At 40.9% G+C, this 20,705-nt stretch overlaps 1 protein-coding gene across 2 annotated transcripts in view; it reads left to right on the top strand.

Moving 5' to 3' along the window:
* The first annotated feature begins 377 nt into the window (after nt 1-377).
* The window catches only part of LOC137372021 (activin receptor type-1-like), a 138,199-nt gene continuing 117,871 nt past the window's right edge, over nt 378-20,705 (top strand). For both annotated transcript variants that reach the window (XM_068035291.1, XM_068035290.1), the window contains exons 1-2: nt 378-869; nt 9,866-9,954. Coding sequence is in view for 1 of the 2 variants with exons in the window: in XM_068035290.1 (XP_067891391.1) it covers nt 9,947-9,954 (8 nt within the window). In the remaining variant the exon portion in view is untranslated. The remainder of the gene's footprint in view (nt 870-9,865; nt 9,955-20,705) is intronic.

A 20,705-nucleotide genomic window follows, 5' to 3' on the forward strand; every position in this document is an offset into this window, starting at 1 on the left:
CAGCTATGGTCATATTGAATGGTGGGGGGTGGTGGCAGGCTCGATGGGTTAAATGGCCTGTTCCTGCTCCTATGTTCCTATGTACTGTAATAGCCACACAGCAGAACACCTTTATTGATGATGGCAAGCAATGCCACGTGAGATCTGCCAGTACGTGGAATACAAAAACTAGAAATATCCATCGGCTTTCCTACAAAACATCTTGTCTGTTAGTTGTATCATTTGATTAAAATCTGAGTAAGGAGGAACGTTCTGGTTTGGGTGCTTACAGCTCCCTAGTTACAGAAGCTTTTGAAAAGAACGTATGTCGTAATATATTTGTCGTAATGAACTGTATCATGATTTGAGGTTGTAAAGTTGCGACAGGATTGGCTTCCCATCATTTGCATCAGAAAAGGAATGCGCTGTGAAATCTGAATAGACGGTGTCTGATATTTAATTGGCCGAGTTCCCCCCGCCCCCCAGGTGTCTGTTTGGGGAATTTGGACAAAGAGGAAATGATGTGGTAATGGGTTTGTTAATTACAGCCTGGAACTGATCAGAGCGAGAGACTGTCGCCCCGCGGGGTGGAGAGGGGGAAAAACATAACAAATACCCATCGGATACTGGGATCGACAACTTTTTAACTCCTTAACTCGAAGGAAAACTCAACGATCGCGATAAAATCACAAACTTGGGAGCTCTGGAAAAGCAATGTCGGCTGAATTAGGCTGGCATAATTGTGTCGGTACAGTTTCAAGGAGCCGTCTTCTTCCTCTCTAAACTCCAGTTCCGTGGTTGAACATTTTTTTTCAGTAGCGGTAAAGCCCGGTTGAAGATTTGGATCGATGTCGGCTTCTTCTAAAGAGGAATTAAGACTTCGTTAAGAGGTAATTTAAAACTGTTTCCAACTTTAAAAATAGACAAATGGACAAGTCCTTCCATTCGCTTTGCAGAGCTGATCGAGACTGTTAACATATTTTTACACAATCTCCAGATAACTTAATTCATGATTTACTTCTTGTACCCGAGAACTTAGAAAACCTTGACCAAGTTACTGTTCCAACTTTTCTCCCATCCGATACAGTTGCACAGCTTCAAAAGATGAAATGTCGATTTAGTTGTGGTAGCCCCAGGGAAATGTGTTCACAGCTGTTACACATTATAATGCCAAGTTTTAAATCTCTTTGCAACAGGGTAACCATAGGATTCTGTTCAGAATTCTGAGAAACGCACAATTAACGCGACTTTTTTTTCCCTTTGATATATTTCTCCTCCAGTTTAAATGGCCGCCTGGTATTGAATTCTATTCCCTCTGGCCCTTTGTGGGGTGGGGGGCGGTAGTTACAGTTACTGTCTAGTTTCGACCATATAATGGATCATTGACTGGGAATATAACATGTGCTTTCTGCAATTAATTTCCTATTGAACAACATCATAGCAGATCATTATTACACAGAATGTTTCTTTTGGGCCTCCTTATCTCGAGAGACAATGGATACGCGCCTGGAGGTGGTCAGTGGTTTGTGAAGCAGCGCCTGGAGTGGCTATAAAGGCCAATTCTGGAGTGACAGGCTCTTCCACAGGTGCTGCAGAGAAATTTGTTTGTTGGGGCTGTTGCACAGTTGGCTCTCCCCTTGCGCCTCTGTCTTTTTTCCTGCCAACTACTAAGTCTCTTCGACTCGCCACAATTTAGCCCTGTCTTTATGGCTGCCCGCCAGCTCTGGCGAATGCTGGCAACTGACTCCCACGACTTGTGATCAATGTCACACGATTTCATGTCACGTTTGCAGACGTCTTTATAACGGAGACATGGACGGCCGGTGGGTCTGATACCAGTGGCGAGCTCGCTGTACAATGTGTCTTTGGGGATCCTGCCATCTTCCATGCGGCTCACATGGCCAAGCCATCTCAAGCGCCGCTGACTCAGTAGTGTGTATAAGCTGGGGGTGTTGGCCGCTTCAAGGACTTCTGTGTTGGAGATATAGTCCTGCCACCTGATGCCAAGTATTCTCCGAAGGCAGCGAAGATGGAATGAATTGAGACGTCGCTCTTGGCTGGCATACGTTGTCCAGGCCTCGCTGCCGTAGAGCAAGGTACTGAGGACACAGGCCTGATACACTCGGACTTTTGTGTTCTGTGTCAGTGCGCCATTTTCCCACACTCTCTTGGCCAGTCTGGACATAGCAGTGGAAGCCTTACCCATGCGCTTGTTGATTTCTGCATCTAGAGACAGGTTACTGGTGATAGTTGAGCCTAGGTAGGTGAACTCTTGAACCACTTCCAGAGCGTGGTCGCCAATATTGATGGATGGAGCATTTCTGACATCCTGCCCCATGATGTTCGTTTTCTTGAGGCTGATGGTTAGGCCAGATTCATTGCAGGCAGACGCAAACCTGTCGATGAGACTCTGCAGGCATTCTTCAGTGTGAGATGGCCCTTTGTGGGGTGGGGGGCGGTAGTTACAGTTACTGTCTAGTTTCGACCATATAATGGATCATTGACTGGGAATATAACATGTGCTTTCTGCAATTAATTTCCTATTGAACAACATCATAGCAGATCATTATTACACAGAATGTAACTGGACTGAAATGATCAACCTAATGATAGTGAGAGCCGTGGATAGAGGTTTCTAACTGACCACTGAAGGAAAAGCTTGCTCCCTTCAAATGAGTATACTTGTTTTAACCCTTGTTATACTTCTAGCAAGAATTTAAGTAACAATTACCACAGGTTTCTTTGGGCTCTGTTCTGCAGGCTTTTGGGCTGAATTCCACTGCTATGCTGGTTCTGGGCTAGACCCTGCTTGTTTTACTAGTTTCAATCCCCACTGCTCCGCTGCTGGCTTCTAAACAGACTTCCTCCATTGTTGTTTCTCCCTCAAGGCAGGCCCTCAGATATTGAACTGATTATCATTCCCATTATGTCAAGTTTTCTGGCACTGGTCTGTGCTTCTCTGTCTGTCTCTCTGTCTGTATTTCCCTCTCTTGCTCTACTGTCTTGTCCACCATCTGTTCTGCATTTTTTTTTACTTTGCCTTTGAATAACACCATACCACCTTGACAGGGAGCCATATGACAATACCCAGCCTTATGTTTTCACCACTTTCCTCGATCTCAGATTGTCTGCCTGATATGAAGTCGTGGATGAGGTAGAATGTATATAAATTTAACCATGGGAATATGGAAGCATAGTTGTTGACTCCCACAATAAATTCTTCCTTGTCACTGACTCCATCTCCCTCCCAAGCACTCTGAATCAAGCTGTGGAAAACCTCAACATTTTTTAAAATCCAGAGCTAAACTTCAAACCCAATATTCTATCAATCACTAAAACTGTTTCCTTGTACTTTCACAGTTTTTCCTACCTTTGTCCTATCACTGTCACTGAAACCTTCAACCTTGCTTTTGTCATTTCTAGTTCAAATTCTTCAAATCCACTGTCCATAAACATTAACTTGTTCAAAACTCTCATTCTGCCTGCACTGTTTTCCACTCAATAATCATCATCAGTCCTTTTTGATCAACGCTTGCTTTCTGTTTCCCAACACTTTGAATTTTAAAAGCCCGTCCTTATCTTCAGGTCTCTTCGTGATCTCACCCGACCTATTTCTCCAACCTCTTCTAACCTTATGGTAACCTTCTAACCTCTGGCATCCTTTGGTCCTCTGATCCTGTTCTTCTGTACACTCATGGCCCTTAACATTAGGCAAAAGGAAGTGACAGAGCCTTCAACTGCTTTGGCCCTCCCTTCTCACCAGAATTCTCTCATTTTGTCTCTCAACTGCCGTTTGCATTTTTGAAAACCGTCTCAAATCTCATTTTTAATCAAACTTTTGGTATCTTGTCCTAACTTTCCCATCAAGCTGTTGCCTTTGTTCCTTTTTTAAAATGTTTCTTCCCTCTGTATGACCCTTGGACCATTTTTCTACCTTAAGAGCACTATCTAAATGCATGCTTTTGTATTTACATAGAAATATAGAAAATAGGAGCAGGAGTAGGCCATTTGGCTCTTTGAGCCTGCTCCGCCATTCATTATGATCATGGCTGATCATCCAACTCAGTAACCTGTTCCCGCTTTCGCCCCGCATCCTTTGATCCCTTTAGACCCAAAAGCTATATCTAACTTTTTGAAAACATACAGTGTTTTGGCCTCCTGCTTTCTGTGGTAGCGAATTCCACAGGCTCACCACTCTTTGGGTGAAGAAATTTCTCCTCATCTTAGTCCTGAAAGGTTTACCCCGTATACTGAGACTATGACCCCTGGTTCTGGACTCCCCCACCATCGGGAACATCCTTCCTGCATCTACCCTGTCAAGTCCTGTTAGAATTTTATAGGTTTCTATGAGATCCCCCATCACTCTTCTGCACTCCAGCGAATAAAATCCTAACCGACTCAAGCTCTCCTCATACGTCAGTCCCGCCATCCCAGGAATCAGTCTGGTAAACCTTCGCTGCACTCCCTCTATAGCAAGAACATCCTTCCTCAGATAAGGAGACCAAAACTGCACACAATATTCCAGGTGTGGCCTCACCAAGACCCTTGGTTAAATTATTTAATTATTTTATTGCAGTGTTTCAAATATGTATTGCTGATTCAAGTGTATTAAATTGTAAAGAGATTGAAAATTAAATTTGGTTTCCATGTAACATGGTTGAAAAGTTTCCCCTTTCTTTTCATCCCTCATCCATAATCCTAATGTAGATTTTTTTGGGGGGAAATTATCCTCCACATGTTAGTAAAAGTTTTACTTTCTACAAGATGGGAATATGGATTTTGCACATATTTAAAACATTATCTTCTTTTAGTTGGGTGCACAGCTTTCCCTTTGTGATGTAATTTTCTATTTTAGCCATTATTAGATAGTGATTCAACCAAGCTGAAGTCAGTGTGATTTTTTTTCCCCCCCCCTTTACCCATGAGCAAATCTTGAAGGAAGACAGTAGAGTACTAGACACAAATTATGCTATTAGGCACTACAGGTGAAGGGAAAACAAACGTGCAAAATATTTAAAACCAGGAAAGAGAAATAAGAAATGTGTGAGGGTAAAACTTCAGAGCAGAAGGACAGGATAGGATGTGTGACCCAAATAAGCGTTCTTTATGCAGCACATGGAGTATTAATGGAATGAATTGCAGGTACAATTAAAACTTGGGTTATATAATGGCAGCCATTACTGAGACGTGGCTGCAAGACGGTCGAAACTGGGAATGGAATATAGCAGGTTGTCAGGCCAACAGGAAGGATGGAGAATCTGGTAGAGGGGAGGAGTAGCATTACTGATTAAGGATAAAATTACTTCGATAAGAGATTTAATGAGAGGTAAGCAAGCAATGGAGACATTATGGGTAGAATTAAGAAATAGAAAAGAATTTAAGACTCTAGTGGTAGTTGTGTATAGGCCCCCTGATAGCAACTGCAAAGTGGAAGAATGTCTAATCTCTGCATTAATACAATCATGTATGAAGGCAGAGCAGGTTTAATGGGGGATTTTACCTTCCATGTAGATTGGGATAAACAGATGAGCACATGTCAGAAAAGGTAGCAAGTTTGAGTGTTCAGCACAATTTTCTGCAACAATATGCGCTGGAACCAACAAGTGGGAAGGCCATATTAGATGAGATAATGAGTAATAAACCAGATACAGTTAACAGCCTAACAATGCATTAACATTTATTTAATAGTGATCATAATATGATCAAGTTTCCTTTCGCTTGAAAGGGAAAAATGCCAAACAGTTACTAAGAATCTATATTTAGATAAGACCGACTTCAGGGTGAGACAGGCTGTCCACAGTAAACTGGGAAAATCTGATAATGGATAAAATTACAGCTGTCATGACTGAGGCGGGAGGAGTGCACTGTTAATTTAGTCCCACTTCTCCACAGGTCACAACATATCAGTTTATTATCTTCTTCTTCTTCTTTGGCCTCCTTGTCTTGGGAGACGATGGGTAAGCGCCTGGAGGTGGTCAGTGGTTTGTGGAGCAGTGCCTGGAGTGGCTATAAAGGCCAATACTAGAGTGACAGACTCTTCCACAGGTGCTGCAAATAAAATTGGTTGTCAGGGCTGTTTCGCAGTTGGCTCTTCCCTTGCGCTTCTGTCTTTTTTCCTGCCAACTGCTAAGTCTCTTCGATTCGCCACACTTTAGCCTTGCCTTTATGGCTGCCCGCCAGCTCTGGCGATCGCTGGCAACTGACTCCCACGTCTTGTGATCAATGTCACAGGACTTCATGTCGCGTTTGCAGACATCTTTAAAGCAGAGACCTGGACGGTCGGTGGGTCTGATACCAGTGACTAGGTCGCTGTACAATGTGTCTTTGGGGATCCTGCCATCTTCCATGCGGCTCACATGACCAAGCCATCTCAAGCGCCGCTGACTCAGTAGGGTGTATAAGCTGGGGATGTTGGCCGCCTCGAGGGCTTCTGTGTTGGAGATACGGTCCTGCCACCTGATGCCAAGGATTCTCCGGAGGCAGCGAAGATGGAATGAATTGAGACGTCACTCTTGGTTGACATACGTTGTCCAGGCCTCGCTGCCGTAGAGCAAGGTACTGAGGACACAGGCTTGATACACTCGGACTTTTGTGTTCTGTGTCAGTGCACCATTTTCCTACACTCTCCTGGCCAGTCTGGACATAACAGTGGAAGTCTTTCCCATGCTTATAAACCAAGTCTTAACCTATAATGAAGTAAACATACGTGCATATTAAAATATTCAAGCCCCTTTTTTTGTATCCTAGCCCTCACACACACAAGCACATACATAACCGGTTAACCGGAAAAAGGATTTTTGTTTACAGCTGTTACAAAGAAATAGAAGGAATAAAAAAAACAGACTGCAGAGAAGATATGGAAGGAAGTCCTTTGTTTTGGTGAGACGCTCCTTAAAACCTGCCTCTTTGACCAAGCTAGGTTAAGGGATAGGTCAGTAGAGATGCAGTGGCAGATATTTAAGGGGATATTTCAGAATACACAGAATAGATACATTCCAAAGAGAAAGAAAAATTCCAATGGGAGGACCCACCATCTGAGGTTTACTAAAAAAGTTAAAGGTAGTATCAAACTTAAAGCAAAAGCATATACTTACGCAAAGATGAGAGGCAGATCAGAATATTGGACAGAATATAAAAAACAGCACCGAATGAGTAAAAGATTAATAAGGAGGGGAAAATTAGAGTATGAAAGAAAGCTAGCTCGAAATATACAGACAGATAGTAAAAGTTTCTATAGATCTTTACAAAAGAAAATAGTTAATGAAGTGGCTGTTGGTCCTACAGAAAATTAGTCTGGGGAATTAATAATGGAAAATAAGGAGATGGCTGATGAATTGAACAGGTATTTTGCTTTGGTCTTCACTATAGAGGATACAAGTAACATCCCAGAATTAGCTGTAGGTCAGGAAATGGGAAGGAGGGAGGAACTCAAGAAAATCCCAATCACCAGGGAAGTGGTACTGAGCTAATTGTTGGAGCTGCGGGCTGAAAAGTCCCCGGGTCCTGATGGACTTCATCCAAGAGTCTGAAAAGAATTGGCTAGTGAGATAGTTGATGCGTTGGTTTTAATTTTCCAAAATTCCTTAGATTCGGGGAAGGTTCCATTAGATTGGAAAATAGTGAATGTAACTCCCTTTATTCAAAAAGGGAGGGAGACAGAAAGCAGGAAACTACAGGCTGATTAGCTTAATATCTGTCTTAGGAAAGATGTTCAAAATTATTATTAAAGACCTTGTAGCAGGGCACTTAGAAAAGTTCAAGGTAATCAGGCAGAGTCAACATGGTTTTGTGAAAGGGAAGTCATGTTTAACCAATTTATTGGAGTTCTTTGAAGAAGTAACATATACTGTGGATAAAGGGGAACTGGTGGAGGTACTGTACTTAGATTTCCAGAAGGCATTTGATAAGGTGCCACATCAAAGGTTATTGCAGAAAATTAAAGCTCATGGTGTAGGGAGTAACATATTGGCATGGGTGGAAGATTGGCTAGCTAACAGGAAATGGAGAGTAGGCATAAATGGGTCATTTTCTGGTTGGCAAAATGTAATGAGTGGTGTGCCACAGGGTCAGTGCTGGGCCCTCAACATTTTACAATTTATATAAATGACTTGGATGAAGGGACCAAAGGTATGGTTGCTAAATTTGCTTATGAGACAAAGGTAGGTAGGAAAGTAAGTTGTGAAGAGGACATGAAGAGGCTACAAAGGGATATAAATAGGTTAATTGAGTAGGAAAAGATATGGCAAATGGAGTATAATGTGGGAAAATGTGAAATTGTCTATTTTTGCAAGAAGAATAAAAAGAGTATTATCTAAAATGGTGTGAGATTGCAGAGCTCTGCAATGCAACAGGATCTGGGTGTCCTAGTGCATAAATCACAAGGTTAGTATGCAGGTACAGCAAGTAATTAGGAAAGCTGATAGAATGTAATAATTTATTGCGAGGGGAATTGAATACAAAAGTAGGGAGGTTATGCTTCAGTTATACAGAGCATTATTGGTAAGATCACATCTGGAGTACTGTGTGCAGTATTGGTCTTATTTAAGGAAGGATGTAAATGCATTGGCAGCAGTTCAGAGAAGGTTTACTCGACTAATATCTGAAATGGGCGTGCTGTCTCCATGAGGAAAGTTTGGAAAGGCTAGGCGTGTATCTGCTGGAGTTTAGACGAGTAAGAGGTGACTTGATTGAAACATATAATATTCTGAGGGGTCTTGACAGGGTGGATTCGGAAAGGATGTATCCGCTTGTGGGAGAATCTAGAACTAGGGGTCACTGTTTAAAAATAAGGGGTTGCCCATTTATGACAGAGATGACAAGAAATTATTTTTCACCAGGTGTTGTGAGTCTTTGGAACTTTGCTTCCACTGCCTTTTGAGGAAGAGAGTCTTTGAATATTTTTAAGGCAGAGGTAGATAGATTCTTGATAAGCAAGGGAGTGTAAGGTAGTCGAGGGTAGGTATGAATGTGGAGTAATCAGTTCAGCCATGATCTATTGAATGGCGGAGCAGGCTCGAGGGGCTGAGTGGCCTACGCCTGTTCCTAATTCGTTTGTAAGCTTTTGGTCATCTGACCTAATATCTGCTTATGTGGCTCAGTGTCATATTTTGTTTTATAATGCTCCTGTGAAGCACCTTGGGATGTTTTATTATGCTAAAGGTGCAATATAAATACAAGTTTTTGTTGTTGATATATGGACAGCTCATGGAAACTAGGGTGTTTTGTTTTTGTTTCTTTTGCCCTCTTTGGCTCTGTGTAGTTGTATCTCATCAAAATGATTGCTCACTGACTATACTTTAAGTCTGTTCCCCATTTGGACTTTGTATGTCTTGGTAGTTGCAGTAGTTTATTCATACTGCATAGACATGTAATCAGCAAAAACTTCTGCTCAGATCAAGATGATGGTTTGTTATAGTTCTGTCCCATGCTCAAGGATATTATATAGAAAAACCAGTTGTTGAATTTGAAACTCTAATTCATGCTGGATTCTCATAATATGACTAAGAGTTTTGAACATCAGATGATTGTGTTGAGCTTACGTGAAGTAGGGAGTATTGTGGGTCACTGAGTGACTTATGTACATAGTGTGTAATATTCATTGCAACAGGTCGTCTTAAGCAGTAGAAATAATAATGGTGCTGGATAATGCTGTCTCCTAACATGTAGATGTTGCAGTGTGGGCACAGATTTTCCAAGGGTTCCATATCCACAGTTGTGATTATGGTCTAAAAGTGGTGAGCTTGTAGAGTGCAGTGGTTTGCTTGGCATCTTAATGTAAAATTATATTATAACACAAATATGTATGGACCAATGGACTGGCTCAACATCTCTTTCCATCAATGTTTTCAATATAAGAGGATTATAACTGTTGTCTCCATTCCCACAGACCTGTTGGAAGGGACTGACTCAGAACAAAGAGCTGGTTCTCTGCACTCTACATTTTCTAAATCTGCTTCTAGGAAAAGTAATGTACAGGTGAGTTGCGTATTGCGTTGCTAAAGCTTGGAACAAATATAAAAATGCCTTGGATAACGAGCACTAAATTCAATGATGTTACCAAGTGTTTGTACCACAATGTTGAATATTGCAGCCAATTTTGTCAAAATCACAGATTATATTGAACTGTGGGCCTTTATCATTTTTTGTTATAGGAATACGTGCTGAAAGTTATTGAGGAAGCAGGTGTTCAAGTAATCTAGTTTTTTGTCATATTAGTATTCTGTGTTTTCAGCTCTTAATAGTAGGTATTTTGTTTTATGCCTAAGAATATTCTGTGATTTTTGTGATTTTTTTTTTACAGTACTTGTAAAAACAATATGGTCAGCTTAAATTTCCACCTTGACTTCAATGTAGTTTTACTACCTGCACAGAGCTGAGGAGATGTAATTTTCCGAGGTCAAATATTGATTTTTCTTCTAATGACTGTTAATTATAAGTTTGTCATTTTCTCTCTGTTAAAATGTTTTTGCATCCTTGAGAATATAAAAATAACTGAATATGTAACAGAAAATCTCATCTACAATGCCTTGGTCATTAAAATATTAAGGATAGTGCAGAACTCTGATAATTCAAACTTGCCAACTACAGAATTTCAATTATTTTGAAAAGACATAAGACATACCATACAACAGCCATTTTTTTGGAAGGTAAAGACACATGGGACTAATGGGACAGTAATTTGAGTACATAATTAGTTATGGGATAAGAGGCAGAGAGCAGTGATAAATGGATATTTTTCTGATTGAAGAGAGGTATGCAATGGAGTCCCCCCAGAGACTGAATTGGGAGCATGGCATTCTTTAAATATAATGATGTGGAATGGATATGGGGAGTGCAATTTCCAAGTTTGCAGACAGTACAAAACATGGCAACATAGTAAATAGTGAGCTGGGTAGTAGCAGACCTAGGCAGACACATGTCAGATGCAATTTAATTCAGATAAGTATGAAGTGATGCCCTTGGGAGAAACAACATGGAGAAGCTGTAGAATCTACATGGTACTATTTTGAGGTGGGTGCAAGAGCAGATGGACCAGGGGGTACATAATTTACAAAACTTTGAAGGAGGCAGGGCAAGTTGATAAGGCAGTTAAGAAAGCTCATAGGATATTTGGCTTTGTAAATAGGGACATTGAATATCAAAACAAGGAAACCATGCTTAAACCTTTACAAACATCTTATAAGGCCTCATCTGGAATATTGTGTACAGTTCTGGGCACCACACTTGAGGATGGATGTCGAGTCCTTGGAGAGGATTTAGAGGAGGTTTACCAGGGATGAGGAACTTCAATAATGTGGAGAGATTGGAGAAGTTGAGATTATTCTCCTTTAGAGAAAAGAAGGGTAAGGGGTTACCTCATAGAGGTGTATACAATTTTATGAGGTTTTGATGGAACAAGTAGGGGGAAACTGTTTCCTCTGACAAGTTGGTTGGTAACCAGAGGTCATAAATTTAAAATAATTGAAAAAATAACTAGAAGGGAAATGAGAAATTTCATTCGGTTAAGGGTGGTTAAGATTTAGAATCATTATCTGAAAGGATGGTGCAATTAGATTCCATAGGATCTTTCAAAAGGTAATTGACTTATACGAGAAGAGGAATAATTTGTAGTATTATGGAGAAAGAAAGCCCTGGTGTGGGACTAAATTGGACACTGGCACAAGCACGAATGGCCTCCTTCTGTGCTGTAAGGTTTCTCTAATTCCATTACCTGATAATCTCTGCTACAGATCTGAAGAGCAGATCAATGTTCACAATAAACTACAATTAAAATACGTATACCAGTTCTCTGAACTTTGAGCAGTGTGCTTAAATAATAGAAGACTCTTTGGCCAAATGCTTGTTGTGATTAGATTGTGGATCTTTCTACAGGGCATGTATAAGATGATTTAAATCCATGTAGTTTAGTATCAATCTTTGCTGGATTCAGTTATCAAGATTCAATGATAATCACATGTGTTTCTTGGCTACTTGAAAGATCTTAAAATTAATATAAAGAAACCTGTTGTCTCTCTATATTGGTGCACTGATACTAAGGTGCAGAAGAAAAGACCTTAAGCTTTAATTGTTTGTAAACTGACCTGTGCAATTGTACAGTTCAAATATTGCTCCAGACAATTTCTATTCCACTTTACTTGGGGAAGCTATTAAGGTCTTTGCATCAAGTTGTGCAATCTGTTTGGTCATACAACTCATCTCTTTTGTTTGTTGAAATCATTTTGGCTTGAGCCAGTCTTGGGTATCACTGTAACTCTGGAGTATCTCATTTTCTTTGCTCAGAACATTGTTCTGGTCACAATGCAGATCAGTGTCAGTACATCCGCACAATAGGTTACATGATCTGTACATCTGGTTAATGCGCTTTTCCAGCAGCTGATTACAGAAACATGATGAATGTTTCTATAAACTTCTGTTTAGTGTAATTGTTAATATAGCTAAAGCTGGTCTGACTTTCCAGAAGAATAGATTGAAAGCAGTCCTTAATGACTGAAGAGCTTCACGTGATCTGTTGCATGTCTATACGGTGAACAAGACTTTGCAGTAAGATATTCAATCTAAATCCTAAAAAGGTGCTAAGAATATTTATCCAGCACAAGATGTCTTAAGTCTTGGAACTGAATAAATACAAGAGCACTGCTTGACCATCAATCAGGGCTGGTAGCTGCAGTAATGCACCAATATTTGCCACCTCATTCTTTCACAAAATCGAATGTTGTGGTACAGTATCTGAACTTAAAAGTGCTCCTTTCTATGAGTATGTGATGCAGAACTTTTAACCCAGGATTTATAGCTAAACTGATGTTTACTGTTTTTACTAGACATGTTGCTGTTAAATATTCATGCTTAATAAAGCAGATTTTGCATATTTTAAAATGTCCTAGTGATTAAAATATTGTGCGTGGTTTTAACCTGAAGAAAAATGATCAAGGTAATTCTGGGATTTGTCCTCACTGGAGAAAATATTGAGAGGCAATATAATGCAGATATTTTTATAGTTGAAAAATTATAGTACAATTGAATGACATTTTGGAGTGTGAATGAGGATGCATGTACAGAATTAACCAGTCTTAAAATCCATTGAGATTAGCAAGAATTTAATTTCCAAACAGTGTAGGAATTAGGCTGCACAGACTGGACTCTGATCTGAAGCAGTTAATGCTGACCATTAACACTTTTAAAATAAAAATACCCAAAAAGACCTATTTTATTAGGAATAGGATAAGGATCATAATTATGAATACAATACAAGCAGCTTGTTAGTGTGGAACATGATCATTCCTGAGCTACAGGATTGCTTATTGTGCAGGATTGAAGGTTAAATATGTAAAGTCTACTCGGGTAATCATTTGTTTTCTCTTAAATTACTGAATAATTTTGACACTTTTTAAGTGACATTGAATAATCAAGAGTAGACCGTTTCTAAGGGTGTTATTTGATTTTACTTTTGGTAGTAGGGAGAAATTTTTCGAAACCTTTCCACAGCGGGTGAAGCGGATTGGATACATTTGGTGCTGGCATCGTTTACATGAAGGTTGTGGAATGAGTAGGATCAATCAGCTGAATAATTTCTTTTTTGAATGCATGTTTGTGTTCCTTTTGAGTGACTATATAGAGCAAGGGTACTCAAACTATACAACCCTTGGTTCAAATGTCTTTTGCAGTGTCTGGTAATCCTGCTCAAAATGCCCAAATGATTCGGTTTCAGCTGTGCTTTTATTTTAGAGCTCCTGTTAGAGATATGTGAGCGTGGACATTTGGAAAAGGCTGTTCTTAGTGCTGTTGCTTCATTAATAGATAGATCCTAAGTAAGGACATCTAGATGTTAGTATCTCCAGCTTGAGTTATATAATTAATGGGAACATATGTATTTGATAAACTGTGACTGTGGGTAGGGAATTCCAGAGCTTGGGGCCTCAGCAGCTGAAGGCACAGCCACCAATGGTGGAGTGATTAATATCGGGGATAGACAAGAGGGAAGGTTTGGAAGAGTGCAGATACCTGAGGATTGAGAGGCTAGGGGAGGTTACAGAAATAGAAAGAGGTGAGGCTATGGAGGTATTTGAAAACAAGGATGAAAATTTTAAAATCGAGATGTTGCTCAACCAGGAGCCATTCTAGGCCAGGGAACACAGGGATGATGGGTGAATGGGACTTGGTGTTAATTAGGATATGGGCAGCAGAGTTTTGGATAAGCTTAAGTTGCGAGAAATGGAAGGTCAGCCAGGAGAATGTTGGAATAGTTAAGTCTGGAGGTAACAAGGACATGGATGAGGGCTTCAGCAGCAGATGAGCTGAGGGACGGCAGAGTTGGGCGATGTTAGAGGTGGAAGTAGGCAGTCTCAGTGATGGTGCAGTTATGTGGTCAGAAACCTATCTCTGAGTCAAGTATGACACCAAGGTTGCGACCATTCTGGATCGAAAGAGGTAATGATGAGGTAGAGTTGAGTGTCGTCAGGGTACATATGGAACTTGACATGCTTTTGGATGATATCTCCAAGGGGCAGCATGCAGATGAGAAATAGAATGGGAAGAAAGATAGATCCTTGGGGGAACTCCAGCGGCAGTGGTCTGGTTGTGGCAAGAGAAGCCATTGCAGATGATTTTCTCGCTACATCTAGATAGATGAGAATAGAACCATGTGAGTGGAGTCTCACCCAGCTGGACGATGGAGGAGAGGCATTGGAGAAGGATGATGTGGTTAATTGTCAAAGGCTGCAGATAGGTCTAGAAGGACAAGAAAGGATAGTTTACTGCAGTCACATTGGATGACGTTTGTGACCTGGATAAGAGCTGTTTTGGTACTGTGGCAGGGCAGAAATCTGTCCAGCATAGAGTTCCAGGAAAGGTGGCTACAGATTTGGGAGGTGACAGCATGTTCCAAGACCTTTGGAGAGGAAAGGAAGGTTGGAGATGGCGCAGTAGTTTGGAAGAACAGAGAGTTCACAGGTTAGTTATATGAGGAGAGTGGTGATGACAGCAGGTTTGAAGGTCAGGGGACAGTTCAGTGAGGCGAAATAACTATGAACCATATACCAGCCAACATGAGGGCAGGAAGGGATGTTAAGATGTTCAGACTTTCAATTTGGAAAATGTAACTACAGTTTCTGCTTAGAGGTTGAATGTGTTCCATGACCAAGTGGCAGAGAAACATATGTCTGTGCCACTGTTTCAGCTGAAGATGGTGTCAGGTTTTTCTTTTGCTTCACTCCTCTGAGAAGGCTTTGATCCTTGCTGGTATGGTCACATGAGCACTGGTCCTTCAGTATTTCTCTTTTCTCTCCACTACCCTTGGCCACCTGTCCTCCCATGTGACCATTCTCAGCTGACACAGTAAGCGAGTCAGCTATTTGATCACAACTTGGCCATTGAATAACCCCTCCAGGAATCTGGAGTAGAAATCCTAACTTCTTTCATCTCATTTTATTGACACTGAAGGCAATTTTTATTTCTCTTCACTCACTCTTGTCCCAGCATCGACTAGGGATTAAACCTAGGACCTCCCTGGTCCTAGTTTGTTACCCATACTGTGTAATTGCGCACAGAAAATCCAGAGAGTCTGATGGGGTTAATTCATCCTGGCCAAGAAATTCACATTACAAAGAATGTAAGGCTGAAGAAAATTGTTCAGAGCGTGAATATTAAAGTGCTGTTTAACTTGGTGCTACTTGGAGCATATCAATGGCATCGCAATTATTTTATATACTTTATAATGCATTTAAGACTTCACAACTCATTAATGAAATAGAAATCATTGCATCTTGATGAATTAGCAGTACTGTGCTGTGTTCCATGCAAGTATGTTAAATGATTTTAAATGTGCAACAGCTGATCTTTAAGCTAACTTGGTACAGTGATTTTGAATAACAAAACAAATAGGGTAGTGGATTGTATTCACAGGGCTATCTCTTTTTTTTTTTAAAAAGTGAAGCATACCACTTTGTCCTTGTAGAAGACCTTGGTTAGGCTTCATTTGGAATACAGTATCTAGTAATATAAATGCATTTTTGTTTTGTTTTTATACGATGGCTGATATTGAAATTTTGGAAAATGTTCAGAGGACCACAAAAGTTATACAAAAACGCCGGTTCTGATGAATGTCACAGACCAGAAACATTAACTCTGTTTTTCTCTCCACCGATGCTGCCTGACCTGCTGAGTACTTCCAGCATTTTTCTGTTTTTTGTTTCAGATTTCCTGCATCTGCAGTATTTTGCTTTTGTACCATAAAAATGACTCTTGGTTTAAAGCACCTTAAAGCTACCCAGATGGGCTTAAAAAAAAATGAATCTGTATTCTTCACACTGTTGTGATCTGGACTGCAGTGCCTGAAAGAGTGGTAGAAGTAGAATCAATACTAACGTTCAGAAGACAAATAGATAAATGCTTGCAGGAAGTAAATTATAGGGCTTTGGGAAAACAGGAGGGGAATGACATTAATTGGATAGCTTGACCAAAAAGCCAGAGCAAACGCAATGGGCCAAATGGCTACCTTCTGTGTTGTATCAGTCTATGATTTAGAAATTTGATTTGGGGTCTATAAAATAGTGAAGGGACTAAGTTGTGAGTGAAGTGGGGGATTTTAGTGGGGTGTTTCAGCCCTATGCTGAGAACTGGCTGGGTGATAATGACCTGGCTCTCAATTCTGTACTGCACTACACCTGACTAGTGCCTGAACTAAATAAACTGGGACTATCAAAATCCAACGTGTGCTTGAATTTTTGGGTGTTCAATACGCAAGGGAGAAAGTTCTGATTCTGCCTGGCTCTAGCCCCACTTTTCAAATTATCTGATTGTCAGTACTGTAATTTCCAGTGTCAGTGGGGAAAAAATGCTGACTAGTTGAAAACTTGATTGTCTTAAAAAGCTGTTGGCTAATATATAAGCCACAACTATGATTGCTGCCTTATGCAATTTAGTAAGGCTACTTACAAGTAAAGAATCCAGCAAACTTGAATTGGGCACAATTTATTATTCTTAAAGCTGTACTGAATGTCTTTAATAGAATAATTGCAGTCCCAAACTCAAACATGTTCTATCATAATATCAAACTTGTGGGCCTGTAATTCTTGGGATCATGCACCAGCTCATTCCGAGGCAGGTTCTGCCACAAGTGCTGCACGTGAAGCTGCCAAGTGATGCTGTGAGTTGTTGTTTTTGACATTGGTGCCTGTTGCTAAGCTGCTGTAGCAACTGGTCATCATGGTAGTGCACACCAGTCCACAGGATGTGTTGCCATTTCCCTCTTTCGCCAGCTAGTGGCTCCCAGTCAATATTTAGGGCTTCATGTCACGCTTGCCAGCGTCTATGAAGCAGAACTTTGGGCATCCCACAGGTCGTCTGGCCCTGGCTGCTTCAACATACAGAAGGTCCTTGGGTATGTTACCGTTTTCCATCTTGCCAATGAATCTGATCCACCAAAGCTGCCTCCGTTTGATTACTGCCTACACAGTTGGGAGCTCTGCCTATGAGAGGGCTACTATATTTGTGATTCTGTCCTGCCAGGATATACCCATAATGCATTGCAGACAGATAGAAATTACTAAGCTGCTTTTCCTGGTAGCTGTAAGTTGCCCATGTTTCACAGCCATACAGCAAGGTGTTGAGAACACAGGCCTTATAAACCATCAGCTTGGTTTCTAAGGGTTGGCTTGGTGTTATCCCATGCGCATTTCAAGAGTCTGCCGAAGGGGCTCGCTGATTTACCTATGCGTGTATCGAGCTCTGCATCAAGGAGCAGATTGTCTGTCACTGTGGACCCAAGGTAGCAGAATTTGCTAACCACTTCTAGTGGGTGTTATTTAGTGTGATCATGGGTGGAGATGCAACACCTTGTCCCATGACCAGTTTTCTTGACTCTTGTAGTTAAGGAGAGCAAGTTACAGGCATGCGAGAGACAGTCCACAAGTCTTTGTAGCTGAGTTTCCATGTGAGCAACTAATGCAGCATCATCAGCCTGGAGGAGTTCTCTGATCTTATCTCAACATTAAGAAGATGCTTTTTTAAATTCATTCATGGGATGTGGGCGTCACTGGCCAGGCCAGCATTTATTGCCCATCCCTAATTGCCCTTGAGAAGGTGGTGGCGAGCTGCCTTCTTGAATTGCTAGAGTCCATGTGGGGTAAAAGTACACCCACAGTGCTGTTCGGAAGGGAGTTCTAGGATTTTGCCTCAGTGACTGTGAAGGAACGGTGATATAGTTCCACGTCAGGATGGTGTGTGATTGGAGGGGAGCTTGCAGGTGGTGGTGTTCCCATGCATTTGTTGCCCTTGTCCTTCTAGTTGGTAGAGGTTGTAGGTTTGGAAGGTGCTGTCTAAGGAGTCTTAGTGTGTTGCTGCAGTGCATCTTGTAGATGGTACACACTGCTGCCACTGTGCATCAGTGGTGGATGGAGTGAATGTTTGTGGATGGTGTGCCAATCAAGCGGGCTGCTTTGTCCTGGGTGTTGTTGGAGCTGCACCCATCCAGGCAAATGGAGAATATTCCATCACACTCCTGACTTGTGCCTTGTAGATGGTGGACAGGCTTTGGGGAGTCAGGAGGTGAGTTACTCACTGCAGGATTCCTAGCCTCTGACCTGCTCTTGTAGCTACAGTATTTATATGGCTACTCCAGTTCAGTTTCTGGTCAGTGATAGCTCCTAGGATGTTGATAGTGGAGGATTCAGCAATGGTTCTGGACTACACATGGTGCAACGCAAGACCCAACTTTGTTTTTGAATTGCTGCTCTGTTGTGATATTTAAAGTAACTTTGATCAGTTTACTGCCCTTCCCCCACCACTGTTGTGATTGAGACTTCAGTTTCCTGCTGAGCCTGTGACTGGAGACACTCAGTTTAACATGAGTAAGCATGCAAAGGAAAATGTTGCTGTCATTGTAGAAAAAAAATAAAATGATGTATATGGAGGCATATGGTGGTAAATCAAAAATACAGAAAGTTGAATTTGTGGACCTTGCCTTGAAAAACTGTGAGTTACTATGATTCATTGTGTAAGTTCTTGCTATTGAGAATTTCAGCACTGGAAAATCAGATTCTTGTTCTGGAGAAAATAGATTATAGTTTAATAGCTAATTTCCTGTCTTCATTGTTTTTTCTAGCACTCATTTAAAATACCAATGTACTGATCATTTTTGATTATTAAACTAGCATGTGTTCTCGATGGGCTGAATAACCTCTTTCTGTGCTGTACTGTTCTATGATTCTATTCTATGTTTAATTAAACTAATATTCCTTTGCGATATATTTTTTGAAAAACCATGACTCTAACGTAGCAAAAATGCTAAATGTATTTCTTGAAATGTTGCATGGCTAGATGAAACTGAAGTCTAAAGTTGCTTCTGTGTTCCTGGGTCTGCTAGTATAGTAGCTTTGATTTAACTGTCAACTCATGACAGTGAATCAGCCAAGCTGAGGTATAGTGGTTTCCTATTTTCTGTTCAGCATTGTGCATACAATGTTTGAAGTGGAAGAGAGGGTTATTGGAACTAAAGTGTGCCACCTGGAATGGAAGATCTTGTTCTATAACAACTACTGTACCTTAATAATATAGTATTTTATAGTTTACCAATCATTGCAGAATATGGCAGCTGAAAATGCTAGATGATATCCTGCCAAAAAAGTAAAAAAAGACCATTATTGTAGCCTTGTAGTTGAATGAATTTCACAATAATTTTGTCCTCTTATCACACAATGTTCAGAACATTTTCGGCGAGTTTCCATTCGACTATAAATGAAATGATTGCCAAGAAATAACATACTAACTGAAACAAGCTGACTATTCTAGCCTCCAAATCAGAAGATTGTGGGTTCAAGCTCTGCTACAAACTGAGCATAAAATCTAGTTTGACACTTTCATGTAGTGATGATGTATTGCCTCTTGGGTGGGATGCTAAAACAGTCATATCTGTCTGTTGAGTCAACATGAAAGATCTCCAAGCACTGTTTTGAGAAGGATAGGGTGTTTTCCTCATACAAAAACACTAGAAAGGATGAACAAGCAACATCTTTTGAACAGTGGAAGGCAGGATTAGCATGTGAAGTCTATGACCCTTCTCACTATGAATGCTCAGTCTCTCTACACGAATGTTTCTGAAACTGGGGTCTGCGGATCCCTAGGGTTCTGTAGAGGCTTTTTAGAAGGTCTGTAAAACAGTCGGGCAGTTTGCAAATGAGTCGTGGCTGGAGGCAGGCTTGATGAGAGGTGAAGGTGAGGGTGGAGTATTGCTGCCACATGCAGTGCAGAATGGGCTGAGTGTCGCATCTCAGAGAGGAGCACTAAGAGCAGCAGGAAGATTGCCAGGTAGTTGCACAGTTGCCAAGGCTGGTAGTGACACCAGGTGAGTTTAGCTTGTTCAAGAAGGGAGTTTTAAAAAAAAAATAGATACTTATGGACGGCAAAATCTAAGTTTGCGTAGGTATTGAGTATTGTGTTGTATTATCGTTTAGATTTGGGGGTAGGGGAGCTGGGAAAGTTCTCTTTTTCAGCCAAAAGTTTGAGAACCACTTCACTCGACCTCCATTTCCCCCCACGGGCCTGTTGCTCCTTCAAGAGCAATGCAACCAGTTTCCATCCACCACCACCCACTCTGCTTGCATGAAATTGTTCTTGCATTGAGCAACTTTTCCTTTTTATTTGGACAATATTAGTAGAGTTAAAGGTGTTATTGTGGGAATCTGCATGGGTCTGAAACATTTTTATTACGTCTTTGATCTCATTGCTTTTTGTCA

The sequence above is a fragment of the Heterodontus francisci genome, chromosome 7, assembly GCF_036365525.1.
Source record: "Heterodontus francisci isolate sHetFra1 chromosome 7, sHetFra1.hap1, whole genome shotgun sequence".
In the NCBI taxonomy this organism is placed as follows: Eukaryota; Metazoa; Chordata; class Chondrichthyes; order Heterodontiformes; family Heterodontidae; genus Heterodontus; species Heterodontus francisci.